Source organism: Pyrgilauda ruficollis, unplaced genomic scaffold, assembly GCF_017590135.1.
Source record: "Pyrgilauda ruficollis isolate IOZ18807 unplaced genomic scaffold, ASM1759013v1 scaffold49, whole genome shotgun sequence".
NCBI lineage: Eukaryota > Metazoa > Chordata > Aves > Passeriformes > Passeridae > Pyrgilauda > Pyrgilauda ruficollis.
Genome location: NW_024526488.1, coordinates 4,040,905 through 4,066,601, shown reverse-complemented (window position 1 = coordinate 4,066,601; position 25,697 = coordinate 4,040,905). Strand labels below are relative to the sequence as shown.

At 48.4% G+C, this 25,697-nt stretch overlaps 2 protein-coding genes across 2 annotated transcripts in view; one reads left to right on the top strand and one right to left on the bottom strand.

The window, feature by feature from the left end:
* COLGALT2 (collagen beta(1-O)galactosyltransferase 2) overlaps positions 1-10,374 on the top strand; it is a 44,499-nt gene extending 34,125 nt beyond the window's left edge. Inside the window, exons 6-12 of the mRNA XM_041479626.1 lie at positions 3,363-3,482; positions 3,912-3,988; positions 5,369-5,475; positions 6,654-6,786; positions 7,615-7,742; positions 8,224-8,430; positions 8,781-10,374. Of these exons, the coding sequence (XP_041335560.1) occupies positions 3,363-3,482; positions 3,912-3,988; positions 5,369-5,475; positions 6,654-6,786; positions 7,615-7,742; positions 8,224-8,430; positions 8,781-9,057 (1,049 nt within the window). The 3' untranslated portion in view covers positions 9,058-10,374. The remainder of the gene's footprint in view (positions 1-3,362; positions 3,483-3,911; positions 3,989-5,368; positions 5,476-6,653; positions 6,787-7,614; positions 7,743-8,223; positions 8,431-8,780) is intronic.
* A 1,705-nt stretch (positions 10,375-12,079) lies between these two features.
* RGL1 (ral guanine nucleotide dissociation stimulator like 1) overlaps positions 12,080-25,697 on the bottom strand; it is a 52,845-nt gene continuing 39,227 nt past the window's right edge. The window contains exons 8-18 of the mRNA XM_041479616.1: positions 23,287-23,390; positions 22,152-22,236; positions 20,140-20,229; positions 18,898-18,984; positions 18,643-18,675; positions 17,838-17,959; positions 17,420-17,509; positions 16,082-16,265; positions 15,055-15,420; positions 13,908-14,022; positions 12,080-13,397 (exon numbers count right to left, since the gene is read on the bottom strand). Of these exons, the coding sequence (XP_041335550.1) occupies positions 13,300-13,397; positions 13,908-14,022; positions 15,055-15,420; positions 16,082-16,265; positions 17,420-17,509; positions 17,838-17,959; positions 18,643-18,675; positions 18,898-18,984; positions 20,140-20,229; positions 22,152-22,236; positions 23,287-23,390 (1,374 nt within the window). The 3' untranslated portion in view covers positions 12,080-13,299. The remainder of the gene's footprint in view (positions 13,398-13,907; positions 14,023-15,054; positions 15,421-16,081; positions 16,266-17,419; positions 17,510-17,837; positions 17,960-18,642; positions 18,676-18,897; positions 18,985-20,139; positions 20,230-22,151; positions 22,237-23,286; positions 23,391-25,697) is intronic.

Here is a 25,697-nt window from a genome sequence, read left to right as displayed (position 1 = left end):
ATAAGGAAAAAGGGGTTGGTGAAACCTGAGCAACACCCATAAGTGCCTTCTGTTCAGAGATTGTGAGTGGGTTGGTGACTTGGTAGGGTGACTTGGTGGGGTGAATTATCAAGGAAAAGTTGTTCATGAATCCTCTGAATGATGTGCAGTTGGTGCTCCCTATCCTCTGCAGAAGATGTGAAGTTAAGGAAGGCAGGAAGGACTGCTCTTGGGAACAGGCAGGCAGGGAGAAAGCCAAGGGAAGAGGGGCTGCTGTTGTTGTTGTTCTGCAGGCTGAGCCTCCCTTCCCACTGATCCCAGAGCAGCACAGCAGCCACCAGCTGCCTGTAGCTTCCCTTTTAGTGGTGGGTCTGGTTGGCAGGTCTTGACAGAACCAAAAATGATGTTGTTGTCTTGGCAGACTGAGCAGGGCGTTCTCAGAATCACTGCGAGAGGATGAGGAGTGTCAGATAAGATGAATGATGGAGGAGAGGCAGCAAGAGCTGAGATTGGAACCCTTGGGAGGCAGAGGTGAGAAGTGAATTGCAGAGCAGCTTCAGAGTCCTGACTTTCAGAGTCAAGACACGAGTGCAGAATCACAGAGTCGAGGTCCCCAGGTGCCACGTCTTGGCTCCAGAGGAGAGTTGAGGTTTAAGTTTGGAGAGCAAAGTAGGCTGCTTAAAATCTACCCCTCCCCTTCTTCCCTCTGACAGCTCTCCCAGCCTCCAACCCATGTGGTAACTGCAGTGCATTAGCTCCAGCTGCTTCAAAAATATTTCAGGGATTCAAACCCATCATTTTTTCCTTCTGTCCTGGAACACCAGCTTTTTCCAGGCCTGACCCATGACATGAAAGGCTTTGCTCCAGCTGTCTGGCCTGTTGATGTGCTCAGATTGTTGACTTGTGTCCTGAGCTCAGTTGTCACCTAGGATAAAAGGATGACATCCAAGTTCAGAAATGTGAAAAATGTGTGAGCTTTGAGGGAAACGTCTTTTTGGAGTAATTTCACTTACTTTCCCTTAAGTCAGAAATCATACTGGCTTTTGTCCAGGCCAAATGCTGTGCTTAAAAAACCATCAATTCCCAACAGGCAATCTGCTGCTGGAAGCAGCTGTTCTGTGATGCTCCAAAGAGCATCCCACCTCTGAGAGGGGACGTGGCCTGTGTGGGAGTGCTGAATCTGAGCAGAACTCAGAGAGGGTGTGTTATTGCCAGCACTGGCCTCTGCAGAGCCCCTTGCACTCACAGGAGAGATTTTGGCCAGCCAGGTCAGCCTGGAGAAAAGGAGGCTCAGGTGAGACCTTAGAGACCCTTCCAGTGCCTAAAGGAGCCTCCAAGAGAGCTGGAGAGGGACCTGGGACAAGGGAGGGACAGGACACAGGGAATGGCTTCCCACTGCCAGAGGACAGGGTCAGATGGGATATTGGGAAGGAATTGTTCCCTGTGAGGGTGGGCAGGCCCTGGCACAGGGTGCCCAGAGAAGCTGTGGCTGCCCCTGGATCCCTGGAAGTGTCCAAGGCCAGGCTGGATGGGGCTTGGAGCAGCCTGGGACAGCGGGAGGTGTCCCTGCCCATGGCAGGGGTGGCACTGGATGGGCTGTAAGGTCCCTTCCAACCCAACCCATTCCATGATCTCCTGAGCTGCCTTTCAGCCTGGGTCTCTGAAGCCCTTGAGCCAGCCAGCAGGAGGGTCTGGTCACAGGGAAGTGGGGACAATTTTGGTTCCTTAATGTAGCTGTGGTTTTAGGGTATGACTGTAACTCCTGGACACTGCCTTTAAAGCCCATTAAGAATAATAATACAAACACCTGTAGTTTTCTCTCCCTTGTAGCAATCATTTACCTCAATTATAAAAACAGAGCTGGAGAGTGAGTCCTCCTCCCTCCTTTATGGGAGCTTTACCATTTTCAAGTACATTTTATCCCAGACAGAGCAGGAGCACTGGTGTGAATCTGTGCAGATTGTGTTCAAGGCAGTGGAAGGTAAGAACAGAGATCAGTGAGCCAGATAAGATTAGTTGATTAGATCAGTGCCAAATCCATTCATGTCTGCAGGTAGTAGTTCTTTATTCTGCCGTTTACCTAAATTGCAGCTGACAGCTGAATGTGTTTTGGCAAGTAACATAGCCAGCAATTTACTTGTAGAACTTAAAATGAGAGAAACACCAGAGTCATTAGTGCCAACAGTTCCACTCTGCTAAAAATACCATGGATTAGGGGCACTAATAGATGAAAGCATCAGCACACCAGGTAGTGTCTGCTTTTCATTTATTTCCTCGAGGGAGGGGGCTGGTTAAGCTTGTTTCATTTAAAAATAAAAAAGAACAAAGAAAAAGGCAGTTTTTGGTTGCTTGGGTTCTAGCAGCTTTGATTTGGGTTAATTAATAAAGGACCTTACCAGAACTCAGTGGAAAACAACGGAAATCCTTCCCTTGGCTTCTCTGGATGTGGCTTTTGAGCGTGTTGCCTGATGTGAAAGGCAGAGTTACAGCCAGTGGTGAGCAAATCCTTCTCATCCCAGAGGGAAAAGCATTCTGCTCATTCTGCTGATGCTGGGATGTTCCCACTGGGTGAGTCTGTGCCCTGCAAATGCATCTACTCCAAGGACAGGCTTTGCACCTTCTCTCTGTTTCCCACCTTCAACAAGCAGCTGCAAAAGCTTTTGAGTAGAAGGGTGTTAATGTTGTCACATCTGTTCTCCTCACTGGTGTCTCACTCTGGGATTTTCCTTTCATCTTCAGGGCACAGTAAAAACTAGTTCTGGAGAGGAAAGGACTGTGTTTGGTGGTGACTTGACATTTCAAAGGTTGTTGTCATGTATTCCTCAAAGTCCTTTGCCAGCACAGGTGAAAATGTATCACCTTTATTTCCTAGCCAAAGCAAAAGGAAGCAGTGATAAAGAATAGAATGGGTTAGTTAGAAGGGACCTTAAAGATCATCTCGTTTCAGGGACAACTTCCACTAGCCCAGGTTGCTCCAAGCCTCATCCAACCTGGCCTTGGACACTGCCAGGGATCCAGGGGCAGCCACAGCTTCTCTGGGCACCCTGTGCCAGGGCCTGAGCACCTTCAGAGGGAACAATTCCTTCCCAACATCCAGTCTAAACACACTCCATTTCAGTGGGAAGCCATACCCCCTGTCAGCCCAGGCCCTTGAAGGGTTAGTTAGGCAGCCAGTAGGGATTAGTTAGTTAGGCAGCCAGTAGGGATTGGTTTTGTGGGAGAGGCCACTTGCTGCCAGCCAGGCAAAACAGAAAGTGGAACTGAAGCAGAACTTCTTGGGACGGAGGTCCTGGCAGGAGTGTGTTTGTGGCTGTGTGGCCACAGAGCAGTGCAGTGCCCTGGTAGCAGGCCTGACTGTGTTTCTGCTTTTCTGTGGTCCCCAGGAGTACAGATGTTCATCTGCAACCGTGAGCACTACGGGCTCCTTCCCATGCCCCTGAAGCCGCAGCAGTCGCTGCAGGAGGAAGCTGAGAATTTTGTGCACACCCTGATCGAGGCCATGAGTGAGTTGCTGTGCCCTTGCCATGATGGACACCCCAAGTTAATGCCTGCAGAGCTCTCCTGCCAGCAGCCCAGCCCTCATTCTCTTGGCAGTCTGTCCCCTCTAATCTTGTTTTGATACGCAGTTTCCAAAGTTTTCCAAAGTTTTCTTTACCTAGGGATGTAATTGCTTCATGGTCAGGTCAACCCCATCCATAAAATCCCTCAACTCCCCCAGATCAAATGCATCTTTCATGTGGAAGAGGGTGCTGCATGTCCATGTTTTTTTCCTGATGTCTGTCTGGCTCTGGCTTTGCCATGTGGTGCTTCCTCCTGTTCCCATGCTGCAGTGGCTCCTCATCCCGGCTCCGGGAGGGAGACACCTTCAGACGGGCCATGTCCACTGCAGGGAGCGCACGAGGGTGATCTTTGGGGTCTCTCCTCTCTTTCAGTCGATCGCCCTCCCGTGGAGCCCTCCCAGTACCTCTCTGTCCCTCCGAAGCACCCCGACAAGATGGGGTTTGATGAAGTAAGGAGCCTGTTCTGCTGTTTATTGTCTTGTCTTCTCACTCATCACCTGGTCCGTAACATCCCTTCCAGCCTACACCATGCCATGATTCTGTTTTAATCCAGCCAGGAAGAGAAGGCAGAAGTGAGGCTGGAAAGCAGGCTAACTCCCCTGTTCTTGTGCTGTTTGCTCTGCATCTGGCTCTGCAGAGCAGCCTGGCCTCCCTTCCATCTGTGACAGAAACTGGGCCTTTGGTAAAGCTCTCCAGCTTTCCAGTGGCAGGAGGGAAGGATTTCTCTCACCTGAGAGAGACACTGGAGAGCTGAGAGCAGGTGGGGATCCAGGCTCACAGCTGAGTTCTGGCCCACCTTGGATGCAAACCCCAGGGATGCAAACCATGCCTGGGGAGAGGGCTGGAGAGGGATGTGCCAGGCTCTGCTTGCCTGGTGTCTGTGTTATTCCAGAGCCAGCAGCCCCTGTGTGTGCAGCTGCCAGGGTGGCTCTGGGACCCAGGGACTTGTGGGGATCAGGGGAGCCTTTGTCTTCTTGGTGTGCTCTGCTCCATCTGTTTGTGGGGCTCCTGAAGCTGAACCCGACCCAGCTGTGTGTCTGTGTTTAAGGCACAGCTGGTCCAGGTTTTTTCCATGTTTTCCTTTGTGGCTGTGCTTTATTTATCCAGTTTATTATTCTTTCATTTGTACTGAGCTGAAATTTGTTTCGCTTCTTACTGGGATGAGGATTTGCTCCACAGGCTACAAGGCTGTGCTTGTACCAGCCTGCCTGGGACTGAAAAATATCCCTGAGCCCCTGAGGGTTCCCTGCAGTGAGGGCTTCAGTCCTCAGCCCTCCACCAGGCTCCTCGGGGCTCTGGACAGAGCCCTGCCCAGACATCTCTGTTCTCAGCCTTGGCTCTGTGCTCTGGCAGGGATCACAGTGGATTTTCAGTGCCTAAAGTAATCACAAAAATCCTTTCTTTACCATGGCCTTTTTCTTGGATGGTGGCCCTGCTGATAATCCTAAATCCAGGCAGTGGCAGTGTTCCTCTGGGATTGATGCTGCAGATGGTCATGTTACTCTGTTTGATACAAACCTAAACATCCTGTATCTTTGGAAATTACAGACTTGGCCCTAACTGGTCTCTCCTCATTTTCTTCATCCTGAAAGAGCAAGTTTCCTCCATGAACATCCATAAGAAGTAGTTGTTAGAGAAAAAAACCTCTACACTTTAATTCAAAACCAAGTTCAGCTTTTTGACAAATTCTAGACAACCTGGAGCAAACATGGTATTTTCACAAGACCTGTTTTCCAGTGGGGCTGCTGGAGAGGGGTGGATCAGGACTTCCCTTCTCCCTCCCTGCCAGCTGGAAGTCTGATGTCCTGGTGTCTTTCTCTTCCTCCCAGATTTTCATGATCAACCTGAAGCGTCGCAAGGACCGGCGGGATCGGATGCTGCGGACGCTCTACGAGCAGGAGATTGCAGTGAAGGTAGTGGAGGCTGTGGATGGAAAGTGAGTTTTGGTTGGGCTCGAGGGTGTTTTCAGAGTGGGACGTGCTTTACTGCTTCACAGCATCTCCTTGGATGCCCTGACCTACTTCCAGCAGGGCAGGGTTGGCTGCGGGGGGAGCTGAGATCCCTTGGATCTCCCTGACCATCTGTCCGGGGCAGTTCTGCTCTGTTTCTTTCCTCCTTTGCAATTAGTCCATCTCTGTGAGAGAACCAGGGCACTGGGCTTCAGACTAGGGTCCAAATCAGGTTAAAATCACAGGTTTCTGTGAATGGAGCAGTTAACTCCTGGGAATATTGTCCATCCTTGTCAACTTACAACTAATATCGTACATCCTAGTGCTGTTGTCCGTCCTGGAGCTGTGGTGCTGCAGTGTTAACCCTGCCACAGCCCTTTCCAAGCTTACTCCAAGGTCTGGAGCATAAGTCCTTGTAGGAGCAGCTGGAGGAGCTCAGCCTGGAGAAAAGGAGGCTCAGGGCTCTGCACAACTCCATGACAGGAGGGGACAGCCGGGAGGGTCGGGGAAAAAGGGAGAGGACAAGAGGAAAAAGCTTCAAGCTGTGCTAGGGAATGTTCAGGCTGGACAACTGAGAAAAATTTCTTCATGCCAAGAGTGGTCAGGCACTGTCACAGGCTGCCCAGGGCAGTGGTGGAGGCCCCAGCCCTGGGAGAGTTGCTGGGTTAATGCCTGGATTTGACAATATTAGAGGGCTTTTCCAATCTTAATGATTCCATGATTCTAGGGTATGTTAAGACCTTTTTATAATGAGAAATCAAGGCAAAAATTTTGAGTCTGTGAGTTGCAAAAAGGCATCAGGGAGACAGGAGCCCACGTACCATCTAGTGGTCTTGGAGATGTGGGATCCTATCAAGGCCTCAGAAAATTAATCAAAGCCAAGCACCTGGCAAGTGGATGGTCCCGCAGGAAGTTTTTGGCAGAGTAAGAGATAATTGATGGTCCCATGAGAAGTCTTTGGCAGAGTTAAGGATACAGTTTATTAGCTTGATTTAGAGATGTAAATAATGAAGTTAATTTTACTCTGTGTTTTTGAGCAAAACAAGTGTAGGAATTTCTCAAGGTGTGGCTTTTCCCTGAACATCAGCAGCATTCCCCATGCTGTGCCTGTGTCTGGCTTGAATTATGTTTTTTGCAATGGTGATAAATACATTGTGTTTCCCAGAGCACTGAACACGAGTCAGCTGAAAGCTCTCAGCATCGAAATGCTGCCAGGGTACCGGGACCCCTACTCCTCCAGGCCCCTGACCAGAGGAGAGATCGGCTGCTTCCTGAGCCATTACTACATCTGGAAGGAGGTGAGGGTTTTGGGGTGCCTTGAGGGTCCTGCAGGAAGGTGCTGTGTCCTGGTGCAGAGCATTGGATCCAGCCCAGGTTTCTGGAAGTGTAGGATGAAGTGATTTCCTTGGATTGCAGGGGTTTTCTTGAATGCAGTGTTCATCTTTCACACCTCCCCTTTCCCCTTCCAGTATGTAAAGGGGCTCCAAGAGAGCTGGAGAGGGACTTGGGACAAGGGACGGAGGGACAGGACAAGGGAGAATGGCTTCCCATTGCAGAGGGCAGGGTTAGATGGAATATTGGGAAAAAGTTCTTCCCTGTGAGGGTGCTGAGGCCCTGGCACAGGGTGCCCAGAGAAGCTGTGGCTGCCCTGTCCCTGGAAGTGTCCAAGGCCAGCTTGGATGGGGCTTGGAGCAACCTGGGAGAGTGGAAGGTGTCCCTGCCCATGGCAGGGGCTGGACCTGGATTGGCTTTAAGGTCCCTCCAACCCAAACCATTCTGTGATTCATTTGCCCTCAGCTCCAAGTGATTTTTACCAGAACATTTTCATGACTGTTTCTGCAGTCCATCCAGTATCCTTCCTGGGGCAAGCTTGCTTAGAAGAAAGGCAAGAATGTTTTAAGAAGCAAATGGGGTTAAACACTCCTGTTTTTTTTCCCCTTATTCTGCATCTGAGAATGGAGCAAGGAGCAAGATCCAGTGGCTTGGCATATCATGTGTATGTCACAGGGTGGCTCTCCAGCTCCCTGCCTGCGTGGTCTGGAGGCAGTGCCAGGTCAGGGTGGCCCCAGTGACAGCAGGGCACCCATGGGGGCCACTGTGCTCACGCTGGAGCCCTCGTGTTTCAGGTGGTGAGCAGGGGCCTGGAGAAGACGCTCGTCATTGAGGACGATGTGCGCTTCGAGCACCAGTTCAAGAGGAAGCTCATGAAGCTGATGGACGACATCGAGCAAGCCCAGTTAGACTGGGAGCTGATGTAAGTTCCTGCTCCTCTGGGAGGTCCTGGGCACGTGGGGAAGTGGGCAGCACTGCTGTGGCGTGGCAGAGGGGCAGGTTGGGGCTGCAGTGCAGGGGACAGTGGCACAGTCTTCTTGGTAGCTCTTGCCACCACGACAGATCTGCCCTCTGGGATGGCTGCTGCCAGGGCACCATCCCTGCCCATGGTGTGGACGGACAATGTTGTTTGACCTCAGCTGTGTTGGAGATGCTGACAGAGGAACCAGCACAGCTCAGTCCTGAGCCTCAGACTCATCTTAGCTCCCTTAGGAAGCCTTTCACAGCTGTCCCACCCACTGGGTTAAGACTTGGGATAGTGGTGCAGGATAGAAATCGGTGAGCGGGTCAGGGATTGCTTCTGGAATTGGCCCTTTGCCCTGGCCTGGATGACATGAATAGTCTTGTCCTAATTGCTACGGATTCACTTTGGTCCCATCTCCTTGATCCTCTCACCCCTGAAGCTACATCGGCCGGAAGAGGATGCAGGTGCAGGAGCCCGAGAGAGCCGTTCCCAACGTCCGGAACCTGGTGGAAGCTGACTACTCCTACTGGACCCTGGGCTACGCCATCTCCTTCCACGGGGCTCAGAAGCTCATCGGGGCTGAGCCCTTCAGCAAGATGCTGCCCGTGGATGAATTCCTGCCCATCATGTACAACAAGCACCCTGTGTAAGTCCCTCTGGCTCGGCAATATGGGCTGGGTCTCGCTGACTGATCTGAAACCAGATCTCGTTGGTGGCCTGGTTGGTGGGGACTCCTTGTGGTGCTTGGTTTTGTCGTCCTGGCGCAGGTCAGAGGAGGTGACAGAGGGGAATGCCTGGGGCAGGGATTGCAGACACTTGTGTGTCTCTGGGAGCAGGCTTTGGTTGTACAGGCGTGTGTGGTTGTAAGGACGTGGTTCTGGCTGTACCCCAGCACCTACCCCCACTCCCAGACCAGTCTGCTCCCATGTCTCCCAGGGACAAGCGTGGCACCAGTGAGGGTTCCTGTGTTCCTGACGGTGTTTCTCCCCTCCGTAGCACGAAGTACATGGAGTACTACGAGTCCAGAGACTTGAAGGCCTTCTCAGCAGAACCCCTGCTCGTTTACCCCACGCACTACACGGGGCAGCCGGGCTACCTCAGCGACACGGAGACCTCCACCATCTGGGACAACGAGACCGTGTCCACGGACTGGGACAGAACACACTCCTGGAAGTCCCGGCAGCAGGGCAAGATCCACAGCGACGCCCAGAACAAGGACGCCCTGCCCTCCCAGTCGTCCCTGGACACGCCGTCATCCAGGGATGAGCTATGACTGCCCACCTCCCCGGGACTCTGTTGACAGCTGAACCTGCCTCACACTTTAGCTTTTCACCCTTGAAAGTTGTAGAGCAGCTCTTCATGTGGTCTCCTTCCCACCACTCCCAAGGGCCGTGCGCGGGATTGGGCCGGACACCTGCCCAGCCGCCGAGGACAGGGTGGGACACCAAGGAGGAAGAAGAACAAGCGTTCCAGATCCAAGCAAAAGCCCTGGCAAGCTTTTGTTAGAAGAAACCAGCCTGGAATTAAGTCGTTCCACAGTTCCTCGTGTAGAACACTGTATTTATAAAGATTAATATATAGAGGTGTACAAATGTCAGTGCCTTTCGGGATGGCTGTACCTGGGCTGCTCCCTCACTGTTACTCCTTTAGGTCTGTAGGCTTTTACCACCCTGTTTGCTGAGCATCTGGGGGATTTGGGTTTGTTTTCCAAAGGGATCCCTGTCAAAAGCAAGATGTTTCCCCAAAATGTTCAATACAGGAGAGCAGTGCTCCTCTGTCGTGTCTTCTCCCCGTCACACTCCTGTACAAAAGCAGCGCTGGCTTCCCATCAGTTCATTTTTAATCTTGCTGCATCCCATCTAAACAGGCCTCTGGATCCAGAACAAATGTCTTGGAATGTCTGAAGTCATGGAAGCCATGCAAGTGGGGGTAGCTGGATTTATCTCTGCACTGCCTGAAGGGAATGCAGGCAGAGTTGGTCCATGTCACGTCCTGCTTCACCCCTGCCTCAACTTAGTCCTTCAGGAAAACAAAACCCCACAACCTATTGGCAGGCCTGTTTACTCAGGCCATAAAAGCAAGTGTAGGAGTTTTGGGAACTTAAAATGTAAGATGTTAGGTTACAAACTCTCCTTCTAAAACCAAAAGAACCTACAGCAATGTTACTCTCTCTAACAGCCCGACAGAATTGTGTGTTACAGGACGGAAGGGCGACTTGCCTGGATATTTTTTCATGTGAGGAGTGAACTTTTCTGTGTTTTGGATGAGTTCTGATGTTTTTGCTGTTGGCTCACATGCCAGCAGGATATGGTGTTTATTTTTTTTATAAAAACCTTTCTCAGAGGCCAGGTGATCACGGACTATACTGGCACAGACCCTGAGCTTCTGGGCAGTGGGAGGATTCCCTCCTGGAATTGCCATTTGGGGGCTCACCTGCTGGCAGATCTGTGTGTTGAGTATGTGTGGCTGGGGTTTTGGTTTTAATTTTTGTTTGTTTTGAATCATTACTGATCAATGTTGTGCTTTCTGCTGCAGAAGACATGTTATTACCTGTCAGCCGGTCTGATAATACATAGAACCTGGTGCAAGATGAGCAGCTCTGTGTGTTCTTCATTGTGTGGGAGAGTCCTGGAATGGTGTGGGTTGTGGAAGGCACCTCTAAAGGTCACCCAGTCCAACCCCCTGCCATGGGCAGGGACACCTTTCACTAGACCAGGTTGCTCCAAGCCCCCTCTAGCCTGACCCTGAATGTTAACTGGGGATACATGGAAGTCCAGCTCAAGAGATCCTTGGCTGTGTCCCTCTCCCATGGAGTCACTGGCTATATACAGGTGCCCACTCTGCAGTTCCCACCTGGAAGCCAAGTTCCTGCTGGTGTCCATGTGGGAGCAGATGCCCACATGACCTGGTGAGTATGGAGCCTGCCCCATGGGCCCGCACACAGCCTGGGTCATTGCTTCCTCACAGTCCCTCTTGCTTCCTCCGCAGGTCTCCTGCTCTATGAGCCCACATGGCCTGTGGGAAGGACACTGAAGTCTTCACCCCCTCCACCTCAGAACCAGGCCTTGGATCCCCTCCTCTGGAGTGGAGTTTTTCCAGTTACAGCATCATCACACGCGTGGCCAGCATGGGAGATGAGGCCACAGTCGTTCATGGTACCCCCTCCATGCTGGCCACAGCTCCAGTGAGTATTGTTCCTCTTCCACAGGCTAACTTCCTGTCCATGGACCAGTCCATTGTTTCTCTTTCAAGGGCCAGGTTCCCTCCATTGAACAACAGAGTGTTCTTCATTACCTTGTTGACATGTACAACCATGGGCCAAATGTGGCAGTGCCTTAGACACAACCTTGGGTCGACACAACTTTGTATTTTTTTTGACTCAGCTAATGGGTTTCAAAACTGAGCAGGAGCACCAGTTTTGAACCAGCCTTCTGGCAGCTTCTTCCCGAGGCAGGCTGTGGTGGCAGGCCCCAAAAATGATTAACTGCAATAGGGACTGCTTGGAACCCACCAGCAGTTTGGTCTCTGCTTTGGGTTAAGGATTGAAAAGTGCTGTTGTGCTCTCAATATGGAATGTGAAATTCCAAACTCACCAATAGATTGTATTGATCCTGAAGGAAATGGAGTGAGGTCCTGGTGCTGGGTTTTGTGGCCTGAGGTAGTTTAAAAATCAAATTCAGGTACTTTTTGTTTTGTCTTCCTTAGTGTAACACGAGAGGCCTTAAAGTGGCCAGGGCAGCTGTAGTTCAGGGACGGAGTGTGAGACTTGTGGGCAGCTTTAGGAGCCCCCCTCATGCTGAAGTGATTTGTGAGATGGCAGAAGGGGCTGTAGTGTGTAAACTGTTTATCTGAATGTTGGCATTGTGTGCAGGGAGGGGAAAACACAACAAGGTAATGACTGGGAGAACAGGAGGAAAAACACCATGACTGAGACAATGGGGAGAAATGGATACACTCAAAAGCACTTCTTTTGTATTATCTGGCCTCAGAAGTCATTCAGTGGCTCAAAAGAGAATAATTTCACGCAGAAGACATAAAATTGGTGTGCAGTCTTAATTACCCAGTTACGGAAATCTTTAAGCTGAAACCTCAAGAAATAGCACACCAAATGTCCCTGTCCCTCGGAGGCTGTGTGCATGCCTGATGCACTGGGAGGGCTTTGGCTTTGCTGTTGAGAAGTTAAACCAGTAAAAGTGGACAGGCTGAAGCAAGTAACAGCAAGGGAAGTGGTGTGAGGTGTTTTTACACATCTGACATGCACTAATAAAAGGAAATTGACTGATTCCAGGCAAATATTAATGAAAAACAATTTATATACTTATCATATAAAGATTACAGGTAAGCAGTTAAAAACATAACATATATAAACATTTGCAAAGTGTAATTTTAAAATCCAGAACATTTCTGTTTCAGCTTAACACTGCCATACACCCTCTGAGTGAGCAGTACTATATACAGTAGGAGCTATGCTATGTACACAAGGAACTGCCCTGTACAGACACCAAAAGCAGAGAAAACTGAACTTCTAGTTTTGCCCTAACTCGGGGCAAAGGTTAAGGCTCAGTAACAACCCCCCCGCCTCTGTCACCCTATAACAAACAACTGGAATTCATAAATTGTTCAGGCTATGACCTACACCAGGCTTGTGGGACCTGCCATAGGACTCTGGGGTGTACAGCAGACCTGCAGTCAGTCTGTTTCACCTACCTGTAAACAGAAGTGATAGATCCAAATGTAGTGTAAAACTCACCTGAGCCCAGTGTTGCAAATTAGTGCCACAGAACTGGGAGTAAAAGGCCCAGGCATGGATACAACTCTGTTTTAACTAATGATCCTTGAGAATCCTAAGCTGTTTGGATAACAACTCCTAGAGCTGTGCAGGGATGCACAGTGCTTCCAGCAGAACCAGAAATACCCTCTGTATTTCATGTGTCTCAAATCAGGGCTGCTTACAATCCAACGTCTTACTTATGGCTTTTGAAGAGGTTCAGATTTCAGTTCCAGCAGAGGAATTGCACATTGGGAGAACATCTATCCATCACATGGGAGTGCACACAAAAGGCACCAAGTTCTGGTCCGTGGCTTAACCAAGTCCAAGGGAAACCACCCTATTGTGACATTAAAACCTCCATCCAACACAAAGTAGTGTCTGTTTGTCCCATTCATGATGTTCATGCAAAGACAAGTGCAGTTCATTCATTTTAAAGTTCTTTGGAAACAAGATCCAAAATGGGTCATTCTCTGGTGTAGAACAAGTGCAAAAAATTCTCGGCTGGTTCAGGCAGACATACTCAGAACTTGCTTCAGTTCTATAAAAATAAGTTCAGGTGATCTTCTGTATAATACTGGCATGAAGGAGACCCTTTCCTCACAGAGATGGCTCATGGGGTGTCCTCAAGACAAATGCAGCAGCCTGGAGCCTTTGCACCAGGGCTGCCCATTGCTCCAATTGCACATTTTCAACAGGGAATGCCGACAGATTCCCGTAACCCAGGAGGGCAGCGCAGGTGCAGCCTCAGCCAAGCAGCTCGGCCTTCTTCCGCAGGATGAAGTCGAAGTTGACGTGGCTGTTCATGCCGTAGAACACGTTGGCATCGCGGGGGAACACCAGCTCTGCAGAAAGGGCCAGAGCAGCCTCAGTGGGGGGGGCACAGCAGCAGGAAAGCTGGGAGAGGACAGGGAGCAGGACAGTGTGGGCAGGGTCATCTCCCTGTTCTGCCACAGCAGCATCGGGAGCAGCTTGTGCAGGAAAGGGAGCAGGACAGGAGGGGGAGGCCAGGCCCAGGCCATGCTCAGCCCGGCAGAGGCCCTGGCAGACTCTCAGAGAAGGCTGATGATGGGTGGGATCCGGGGGCCTGGTCCCAGGAAGGCAGAACATCACCCCCACCCAAGATCCTGTGGTCACTCTATGGCTGCAAGGCACACATGAAGTCAGCCTGGCATCCCAGGAGCTGGCTCTGCCTGTGGGAAGGGGGCTGTGCTGACAGAAACAACCCCTGAGCAGCAGAGTGTTCTCACTGGCAGCTGTGACCTGTCAATGGCATTTCTAATGCTTCCCATTTTACTCTTCCCTTTGAAATCCAACAGAACTTTCCAGGCAGCAGCAGAGTTCTGCTTCCCTACCTTTGTCCTCAGAGATGACCTGCACGAGCTCGTAATCTTCAACTGCATCAGGCTCGAGGTTGTGCTTCAGCAAGGCTCGCTGGGTGACATCAGGGATTCTGTCTTGGTTGGTTATCTGGAAAGATAAGCTGCAATGAGAGATTCTCCTCATTCACTCTCGTGATTTAGTAGTTAGCAAAAACCTGACTGTTCTTGGAAGAGATGTCAGAGAACTGAAAAAACAGGTCAGTAACAAAGGAGCAGGTGCTGACAGATACTAAACTTAGAGTTTTTGACATTTGGAGCTGGTGGCTTTTTAGTTCAAGCTGACACAGGTACAGTACTAGTAGAGACAGCAGATGATCCCAGTGTCTGCTCCCTCTGAGAGACCCCACTCTCACCAGCCACAAAAGCCCCTGTGAAGAGCTGCCCCAGCTGCTGCTGCAGGCTCCTGCGCCAAGCGCTCCCTTGGACATCCTGCAAAGCTTTCTGGCCTTGTAGCTGGGTTTGCTGTGTGCTGAGGAACTGCATCTGGAGCAGACACAGCTCCTCCAGAGCCTCCAGCAGCCAAATGCATCAGGCCTGATTTGGAGAAGTGAGACCATTAAAATCAAGAACTGAAGATGCTGAGAACTACCCCAGTTTTGTTTCTCCCCAGCTGAGCTGAGCCACATCACCCCCGGTCCAGCACCAGTGGCACTACTGGGATGTGTCTGTGGAATAAGCAGAGAGGGAAATGCCTGAATTCTGGGGCTGCTGGTCTGGAAAGAGGAGGGAGATTCTCCCTTCTTCACCGGGAGAAGCTGTGGAATTAAGGGGCATGTCAGCTCCCTCCCCTGCAGCTCCCCGTTTCCAGAAACCAGCTCCTGGGGAAAGCTGCTGTAGGGAAAATGTACCATCTTATGTCAAAACCTCAGTGTACCCACAGTGCTTCACCTGCAACTTTTTGGCAAAACACAAACTCCCATTTCCAGACCAGAAACTTCCCTAAAGCTGTTTCAAAACACCTCACTCCCACTAGGCTCCATTCTGCGTGGCACCATGTGCCATTTTCCCTTTCCAGCCAGGTTTGATGAGCCAGCTCAGCGAAGGGGTGCTCTCAAAGCGCAGTGATGGGTTCAGTCCCCCCCGTGGACACAGCTGCTCAGCCCAGAGCCGTGGCACTCACCAGGATGCTCTTGTAGACACTGGCGTGGAGCCCGTCCATGCTGACCCGGATGATGCACGAGCCCTCGCTCTGCCGGTTGTACACGGGCAGCACCCTGGGACCACTGCTCTGCACCGAGCCCGAGTCCCTGGAGAGGATGGAGCCACTGTCCAAGCCTGAGCCAGTGTCAAAGATGGAGCCCTTGCTGGAGCCAGAGCCCTTGTCGGAGCTGATGGAGCCCTTGTCGGAGTCGTAGCCCTTGTCAGAGCCCACCGAGCTCTTGTCATCGGTGGAGGCCAGCAGGAACGAGGGTAAAGATGACACCCCTGAGGAAGGCGTGCTCACGGAAGAGTCAGGAGAACAGGAGGATAAGGAGTAGCCAGAGATCTGCACAACAGAAAGGAAAGTGCTGTCACAAAGGGGACATTTGGTGTGTCTGGCCGTGTCACTGTGCCAGAGGAACAAAGCAGAAGGCACAGACAAAACCTCAGTCACCCACACTCTGCCCAGCCTGCTGGCAGGGGGATTGCTCGCCTCCTGAACTGACCACTGAACTTCACTTGATTGATTACAGCGTTTTAATGACAGTTTCTGTCCTGCTGGGGATGCTCTAGCCTCGCAGTAAGAGCAGCCCAGGAGGTGGCAGCAGATCCAAGGAACAGCATGAGGCTGCAGGCGGCCAGCTAGGAACTGGGACCGGCTGGGAAGGAGCAGAGCGTGTCACAGGCACTGCTGCTCCAGCTGAGAGCCTTTACACAAGTGGGAATACACACACCCCTCCTCTCTGCCACTCTCCTTGAAACTGCCCCCTTCCTTTCCCTGCTCAGCCGTTGCCTTTCTCTCCCTTTCCCTTGCTCAAAAGCTTCCTGACAGGAACAAACCCACTGTAAGGGACAACACAGAACATTGTGCAAGAACCCTGACTGGATGACTTCCATTTTTACACATTTCTCTCTCCACTTCACTAAAACCAATGCTTTAATCAAGACCAAGAGCCTTGGGCAAGTGTCTTGGGCCTGCCTGCAGCATGCAGAGGCCTCAGCTGTACCTTTTTCAGAGGGTCCTCAGGACTAGAGACGGGAGTCACACACACATCCTCAGTTTCAGAGTGATTAAACTCACACGATGAAACACTGGCTGAATCCGTGCTTTCCCCGGAGCTCCCTCCTACAGGAGAGCTCTTCAGGGGTTGTTCTTTGGGTGGGGTGAACACATCAGTGCCCAGAAAAAGTCTGGTATAGAAAGAAAGAAAGCATTAAAGCCAGTGTGAGCTGGGCTAAGCAAAGCTGTCCCTTGGCGCAGAACTCTTATATTCTGGAGTTTTTTCCTCTCTGGAGTGGCCTGTTGTTGTCATTTCCTCTGTGGTGTTTACACAGTTTGTCCAGAGGCTTTGTTACAGGCTAACACAACACCTCCCTGACCCAGAGTGCCCACAGCTGCAAGGCCACAACCAGATCATGCCCCACTAGAACACTCTTCACATTTTCAGGCTTATTTAACAGAAATAAGGGCTTCAAAGGGCAAATTCACCCCACTGCCAATTTCTCTACTAGGGCGCCACAGGTACCAGGTTCTCTCTAGAAGGCTGGAGATGCACACAATAAGGAGATCATAAAGTGTAAATTAAATGCTCTCCCCATCCAAGACTCATTCCTAAATGCAGGTCAAGTGACTTGAAAGGAGTGTCAGAGGAAACAAGCTGGTCTGACCCACCAAGAGGAGGAGCAGGGAGCATCAGCGTGCCGTTATTGATTTAATGCAGCTTAGAGAGGTGTCACTGCTTTTCTACAGTAAGCATTTGCAAAACACATTGAAAGGGCAGATCTGCACTTTGCACTGCCAGCCTCTTGTTTCCCATGTCCAGCTGCATGGCCCTGTCCTGTTTGAATCTTTGTGGTATTTCACCAAATTGGACCATATCCCTATGATTTTTTTCCCTTCTCCAGCTGGAAGGCAGATTGTTTCCACTATCAAATGCCTTTTTGCTAACCTTAATTTTCATATTAAAATCCTGCAAGGAATTTTTGCATGTCTATAGCAATTCAGACTAATAATAGACCAGACTTTATCCTCCTTTACTCTGTTTTCCTGCTGCTTTCAGCGAAGTTATTACACAGCTGAATTATAATCCATCACTAAAATGGTTCCTTTTTTTGACACCATAGGAAGGATTCTTTATTTTAGTCTCCTCTACCTTTAATAATCCTCATGATTGTTCTAGCAACCCAAAGGGACAGCTCCAGCCACAAGGCTGCATTTCTCCTTAAAGCAATGCAGGGTTGTGGATCCCCAGCCAGATTCTGCAGCTGATTAAATGAGCACTGCTTGTTTGAGTCATCCAGGTCCCTATTCCCACCCCAAAACCCCTCTGCCCCATCATACTCACGTGCTGATCCTCTTCACCATGCTTTTCTGGGATTTTGGAGACAGGATGTTGGTATCAGCAGCTGCTTCAGCCTCACGTGAGAGTTTGTAACTGCAGGGCAGAGGCCAGCAGTGAAGATTTGCAGACAATGTCATTTAGGTGTACAATGTCATTTAGGTGTACAGTGTTATTTAGTTGTACATCTCAGAGCAGCAACATTCAAGAAATCCCAGAGTCCTTCAGTTGTTCCCACCTCACAGAAGGCTGCAGCACCACAAAGGGGAACACTGCTCTGCCTGCATTTTACCAGGGCCAAGGGGATATTTCACCTCCTTGTAACAGGATTTAAAACTCTCCAGTGTTTGCATGTCCCTGCCCTGCCCTGCCCAGGTGTGTGGGGGGTGAGAACAGAGGTTTGCCAGCTGCACTGAGGACCTACCTCTCCTCCTCTGTTAAGTGCCGCTGCCTCCTGAACCACTGGATGAATTTTTGGTCTGGTATCAGGCAATAGCTGTTGCATGAAGATTGCAGGAGTTTGATTTGGGCAATGACTTCAAATTCCTAAGAAAATAAATAACCACATAGAAAGTCTAATTAGAAAACAAGATTATATTCATTCATACAATGAGGAATCCAGGACAAACTTGGCTTGATATGAAGTTCAGTTTCAGTTGAGTAACTATTTCAAGAACCACTTTTCTAACAATAAAGGTGGGATTTTTTTCCCAAGGAAGCATCATGTGCACTCCCACTTGCTCCAGAGGAATGCAGAATGCTACCCTTAAGGCATGTGACCAGAGTGTGCTGCTGTTCTGTAACTGCACTTGTACACACACTGCCAGAATAACCCTGGATTGTTTAGGGCGGGTTACTGAGCAGTTCAGGGAGGAAATGGCTCCACCTCAGCCAAGTCCAGGTCTGCTTTCAAGCCCCAGGATGGAAATTTGGCCTGAGTTCACTCAACCCAAGGTAACCCCAGCACTTTTACTCCTACAGGACAGTATTTATCTCTGACCAACAAGGATCAGGCCAAAAGGAGAGACTGACAGCATCCTCTGTACCTGGTTTGCTCTCTGCAGCCTTTCACCTACAAAGGGTTTCCTGCAGGAGAAGGAAGATATTTACTAACTGTGTATTCTGGAAAGCAAAGATCTCCTGCCACTAGGTCTGGTTCAGCTGCTGAAGACAAATGCCCTTGCCCAGAGGGTATGAAAAAACCAAAAATCACAGAACATCCAACTTACCCTTCGTCTCTTCTCAAAATTGATCAGGCCACCCTGTTGGAAGGAAAGAGAAGGGATCAGACAAGAGCCAGACTTGTACCTTGAGATAAATGCACAAGAATTCATACAAGTTCTAGTCAATAACACTGCATATTGCTTCCCTTTTCTTTTGTAAACAGATTTTAAGAGCTGCAGAAGGAGAGGATGCAGAAACAAGTAAACTCAGTTGGGAAGGCAGGGAGGGTATTTAGGGTTCCAAAAATTGCCCCAAGTTACCTCAACATAGTCCTGAAGGGCTGTGTCAAGCATGATGAGATCAGTCAGGAAGGTGCCAAGGTAAGGGACTGTGCCTTGCATCACTCCCTGCAAGTGAGCAGAGCAATGCTGGATTAATGGACTGAAAAATGAGAATAATTAGAATTCCAGAACACTCCTGTGTAAGAAAATGAAATTAAAGTAATCTGCTTAACCAAGCATCAGTCCTATAATTATGTTTTCTTTCATTACATCATTTTCATTAGATAATCTAGAATTGAAATCCAATTCCAGTGAGACCAGGATGCTCTCACAGGTATTACCCAGTGGTTTTGTATTACCATCAGTATTGCCATCACTGATTCCCAACAGTGGGAACCCAGGAAACCCTGCCTTTGGGAGAAGCAGTGAGGACCAGGGACAGGGTGCCTCTGTCACCTGCTGCAAGAGGAGGAGCAGGGGAATGGTCCTGGCCAGCCTTGTGAGCAGCTTCTGCTTCATCCCTGTGGATTTTTACTTAGAGATGTGTGATTATACCTTGTGATACTGAAGTCAAATCAAGCCACCATTTTTTTCTCTCCAAGAAATGACCATCTTCCCCAGCCATCCACTGCATTTTAATGCTAATTAGTCACACTTCAAACTTCTAGACTGCCAGCACTTGCAGAGTTCAGGCTGGCTCTACACTTGCAAAGGAAACACTTGTTTCTACCATCCAGAAGGATCTGTATTTTTTCCAGTCAAACAATACACAGACAAAAATAATATTCAGCGCTGTTGCCTCGCTATTCCAGATTTCTCTCCCCCTGTCCTTTTAAATCTTTGCCAGCTTTGAGACAAAAACCATTTTCACCAGCAGACTGGAACCCAGACACATTTTACAAAGCAATCTCTGTAGAAGCCTGTGCAATTTTCAAGCTGGTATGTCAGAAGCTTCATCAGCATGTTTGAAAGTAAATGAGAGTTCTGCTCTGCCAGAGCTAATTCTCTTTATCACAAGAACTCCAGGATTTACAGCAGCACATATTTTACTACATGGAAATTGTGTTTCTCTCTAAAATGTAACAAGAGTAGATAATGGAACTCTTTCTTGTGGGACCGAAAAAGAGAGCTGGAAGTGATGACCACATGTTTGTATCCATCAATCCCTCCTGCCCACTCACTCTGGTGAAGACCTTTCTAGATTTTGCTTCTTATAGAACTGACCAGCTAGGGTTAATCATGTTACCAGTTCAAAGAGGGGAGGAAAACTCCAAAACATACCTTGTTTTTTTGGAGTTGCAGTCGTTTCTGTGACTTTTTCTGATTTTCTTTCTCACTACTGTCCAGATTCGCAAATTTGGATGTTGCTTCCTGTGAGGTGATGAAGAATTAAAGGCAATTAATGAAGGATCCAAGTGGTAAACTGAAAACTGCATGCATGCAAAATAGTAAGTACATTTAGCCAGACAAGTTAAACCAGCAAAAAGTATTTGCTGTGCAGACACACGTGTGTCTACATACATGTTGATTTCCTGGGACTCGGATTCTGATTAGGAATTTTGGACAAAAATCACCCAAGATGACTGTGAGGGAATCTTACTGCACAATGGCTTTGGCCAAAGCCAAGAGCTGCTGCAAATCTCTTGGGAGTTTAAATCAGAGAATCTCCAACATGCTTCAGGTGTCCAGATGCTCTATCCCAACACTCCTGACATGAGGAATTCTGGTTAATTCCCTAATCAGGCCTGCTACAAGTAAACATCTCCATCTTACGTAATGCTTTGTTGTTTTTCTTATGCTGCAACACCAACATCCAGCGTCTGTGGCTTACTGACTAATCCAAAACCATGCAGGAAATTAAAGGAATGGGTTTCCATCCCCACAACTCCAGCTTTCCTATGAATGGATGAGATATTTCACCATAGTTCTTTAAACCTTTATTTCCCTGGGTGCACGGGGATGTTGGAGTTACGTGTTTCTTACAGTGGTTGTGTAGCTATGTCACAAATCATCATCAATGTCTGTTCAGGAGGAGAGAGCACTGCTCCCTTTCCATGCCACCCATCTGTTTCCAGTGGATGTTTATTACAGTGGTTGTGTAGCCATCATCATCAATGTCTGTTCAGGAGAAGAGAGCACTGCTCCCTTTCCATGCCACCCATCTGTTTCCAGTGGCATTTTGTTTGCTCCACACTTGGATTTGCAGGATGGACAGGCAAGGTCCAACATGGCTTCCCTTACAGGAGCTATTTACAGTGAAGGAAAACTAAGCCTTTGAGGATTCAGTGGATATTAATCCTCCAAATGGTCCAAGATGAAAAGTAGGGGAGAGGTTCTAGCTATTCTGAGGGATTTTTCTCCTCTCACTGCTTCCAAAATGTTTTTCAAATCTGCTCAGGGCAGCTGGAGGGTGATTTACTGAGAGCCAGAGGTCTGGGCTCAGTCTGAGTTGTTTTCTCTTTTAATATTTAGTTAAATAGGCTGTTCTGAACACACATTTTCCCTCTATGCTTATTATGGTCTCACCTGCCTTAAAAATTACCTACAGATGTTGATAAATGGATGGTAAACAAAACAGACTGACAGATGTGAATGTGTTCACCCACCATTTCTGAGCAAAAACACAGTATTCCCAAGGCAAGGGGCTGAGGGACAAATGCCAGACTGGCTGGACAGAACTGCCAAAGAATGAACTGCTTAGTGAGTTTATAGAACTTTTTTATGTAGATGGAAAAAACCTGCCACAAACATTCCTCAGTTTTTGCAGAACACAGCCCTTCCCTGCCATTCTTCCTCACCCCTTTCAGGCTCCTGAGCTTACTGGGGTTCACCCAGGAGAGTGCATAAGTCAAACTGCTCCACACAGAGCCTGCTTTGTTGTCCATCTGGCCACCCACAGAGTAGGAAGCCTGTTCCTTCAGAATTCCCAGCCCTGCTTCCTAGTTCTAAGAAAGGTACAGGATAATGGATAAACATCTTGGACTGATTCCTCAGCTGAAGGTGTGGCATTGCTCCAGTGACCTCATGGGCTGAGGGGCTGCAAGACCTGCTGTCCACCCAGATCACGCTGCCAAAGCCTGCTGGTTGTGGCTATCCAGGCTAAAGCTATTGATTCTTCCAGGAACAAGGAAATAACTCAGCCCAGCAAGAAGTTCAGGTTTTACAGCCTGCTCTTTCCTAAAGCACCACAGAAGGTCCTTGAGGAAGAGATGAGCTTTGGCAGCTGGTTTCAAAAAGGGTTAAACGTCAGATTTGATTGAGATCACAAGTTTTGAACTCACACCAGTTCTCACCTTCATCAGCAGCTCCCTACTTGTCAGGTAATTGTCATGGTCTGAGAAGATCTCTGACAGCTCTTCATACATCAGCAGGATGTCTCTGCACAGGAAAAAATAATATCATTTATGTCATTAGCAAGCACTCTAAAATCCAATCAAGTTTCTGTTTCTTTCTCATCAGTCATTAACAGTTCCACTTATAGAAGACAGCAGCACCAAAATGCACCCAGTGAGAGCTGCACATCTCCTGGGAGCCTTGGTGGGACATTCTGGTGCTTCCAGTAAAGTTGGGCCTCACCTGACAGCAAAGGAACACCATCAGCAGCCCCTGGGCAGGGCTCTGAACTGTCAGTGTGAGAGTGGGTCAGGGGATACAAAGGAACAGAAAAACCCAAGTTCTTGACTTTTGTCCTATTCCATGCATTCTGGAAAGCTGGAAGCATTTAAGTGTAGGAGTAGTTTTTTGCCCAACACTATAAACACAACATAGGCAATATTTTGATCAGAAACACAGGGCAGCAGAAGGAAAATCCCACCTCTGTGGAGAGGAAATACAGAAGGATACTGCCTAGCAGAGTGATATTTTAATTTATCAAAGGCAAAGAAATCTGGTTTCCCCAAACTGAATGAGAGAACACCATCTTTTCTAGACAGCAACTTCTGGCATCTGTGGGGCAGGCAATAAATATTATTAATACAGCAAAGTGTTCCCCTGGAAGAAATATTATCTTCAATAATGGGTTTTGTAATTTGGGAATGTATTTTATGTAAATATCAGCACCAGGAGAAGACTTGGGAGGATTTGTAGCAACTTAGATCTCCTCAAACTTCATGGCAGAGAAGACAACAAGCAGAGATCGTGGTGACCTGGGAGTGGTGAGCATGAGCTGGGTGAGAAGTCAGTGCCATAAAGATAGTGGGAAGTGGAAGACCCAATATGCTAAAAAGGACAGAATCCAGTATCCCCAAGGGCAGACTGTCCCCTCAACAGGAAAGAGGAGCTCACAGGAAGGGTCTGAGCCTCCCAGGAATGGGAGGCTCTTCTGACAAGACCCACGTCAGTGAAGGAACAGAACAGGAAGAGTGAGGAGAGGATGAAGAGAAGGAGCACTGAGGCCTGTGGCCCTTGGGAACTGAGGGAGAGGCTTACTTGGAAACACACATCCAGGTGGTCTTCAGCCGATAGATGGAGTTGGACTGCAGAGCTGAAATGATGGCCCTCAAGGAGGAGAAGTTCTTCAGGATCCTGCATTCCTGTGAAAGGAGTGGTTGGAAACACAGGAGCATTAGATGTCAGCACCACACAGACCTTAGTGCTCCTCTCTCTGAGCCCTGTCATGCCTGCTACACATTCTCACTGCTGAGCAGCAGCTGTGCAAATACTGAGCATCAAAAATATCACTCCCCATTCCAGCCACCAAACACTTCACAAGCTTTGGCATTTAGAGCTTGTTTTCCTCACTTTCATGTATTTGTGGTGTCACAGCTTCCAGTTCTCCAAGTAAAAATAAAAGTGGAACTGAGTTCATGGAGCCATGGTGAAAGGCACAAAGGTTATACTTCTTGAAAATCTCTTTATAGTTACCAACCCCTTTTACCCCTTAGGGAGAAAACCAGGCTTTGCCTCTTTATATGTGGTATTTAAAATGTAAACCCTCAATCATCTCAGTGTCAATTAAAAATAAAGACATGCAAAGGAATAACCTGTTATTCAAGTATGCGCACACTGTTAAAGAGAAAAACCTTCCCAGCTTTTCCAGAGTTGAGATCAAATCTGAACAGGAGACTGGCTCATGGATGTTTCTTGTGCAGCTACTCTGTGCCAATAGCTTGGGTGGAAAAGGATAATGAAAAACTCAAAAAAGTAGCACAGATTCCTCATAAAGTAGAGGGAAGCAAGAGGGAAAGTCTGGTCTGTGACTCCTGGAAATCTGCTGGTGGCTCAAGAACGAGAGCTTGGATACCACAAACTTCAGCACAGGTGTCTGTACATGCAAATCCAGCAGACAAAACACCTGCCAATTTGACTGCTGCACGGAGAAAAGAATGAATTCAAACTCCAATTCTGCTTATCAACATTTTTATGAATCTGATTCTTACCCTAATAATGTTTATTATTAAATAAGTGAAAACAGACATTATTTATTTCCTTTGTAGGACTGAACAAATGTAAAGCAACCTCAGCATAAGCAGAAGTCAGACCTTAATATAACAGCATCTCTGTTCATGAGATGCATTAGAAGTGACTGATCAGCCAAGGAGAGTACAAGCTCTCCCAGTTACTGACCCACAAAAAACTGTGCTAATCAGGAGACTCCATTTATCCAAGCGTGGCTTAAGCAGGGAGCCTGGGCTGACAGCACCTGAAGCAGGTGGACACTTGGGTCAGATAAACACCAAGACCATGAGGCAGGACACACTAGAACTGAAAGCTGGTTTTGCATGGCTTTGGGACCTAAAAAAAGCCACATAACAGCTCTTCTCCAGAGAATGACATGTTAAAGAATGAGACCTTTCTTTTTGTTCAACCTGAAATTTAGGTGGTGGAGAACATGAATTTAGACACAAATTATCAGCTTTTCTTCCTTCTTCCCAGTACAACAGGAGTTTGAACTGGAAGAACCTATGTGGAACTATCTTGACTTAACTGCATGCTGTGTAATTTAGAGCACAGTAGGAATTCCATTTAATATTGGATTTAGTGTTCTCAGTGGTTCAACTGACTGCAGACTAAATTGAGCAAGCTTTCATTTACATGTCAGAAGAATTTTTAAGACTGGTTTTAATAACTTTGTTTCATGCTGTGTCCTTCACAGAGGGAAAACCAGAAAGAATCCTGTGCAGAAACAGCTTTGATTTAAAAAAATTTTAAGCATAACAGGACATTAATTATTTCATTTTCATTTTTATTTTTAAAGAAAATATTGTTTGAGTGAAACTGGCTGCTGCTGCTCAGGAACCTTAGATCTAGGTGGAGCAGAGGGTTGGCAGTAAAGAAAGTATCCAGTTTATCTTTTGAACCAAGAAAATGGATCCAAAAGTCATGAAGAGATAACAAGTGTGGAACTCCATGCTGCTAGGTTTAGTTATCAGTGAATAACAGTGCTTTAGTGAGTGGATTATTTACTAATTCAGGCACCTAACTATTCAAAACACTCATTTGCATGCACAAAGCAAGCAGCTTTCTTCAGAAGTGGGCAGCTAAGTATATGTGCACCCAGCTGCTGTACATGTGCCATTATTCTGCAGAATGTGCACATACATTTTTCACGTGTTTCATGCTACACCTGGAGCACTTAATGAATTAAGTAAAGGGAGAAGCACAGAATCAGCAGGGTGTAGAACAAAGTTCTCCATGCACAGAGTGAGTAGGATGAGGGCAGTGCCTTTCCTGCCTCCCCCAGGTCTCTCTTCTGCCTTGGGAGGATGAAGTTCTGCCCAGCCTGCCCCAGGAGCAAGGCTCTTTTAGCTGGTGCCCTCTGCCACTTAGATCTGCAGTAGAAACTGGAAATCCAACTTCCTAATCCCTTCACACAGGCAATAAAGCATCCATCAGATGAT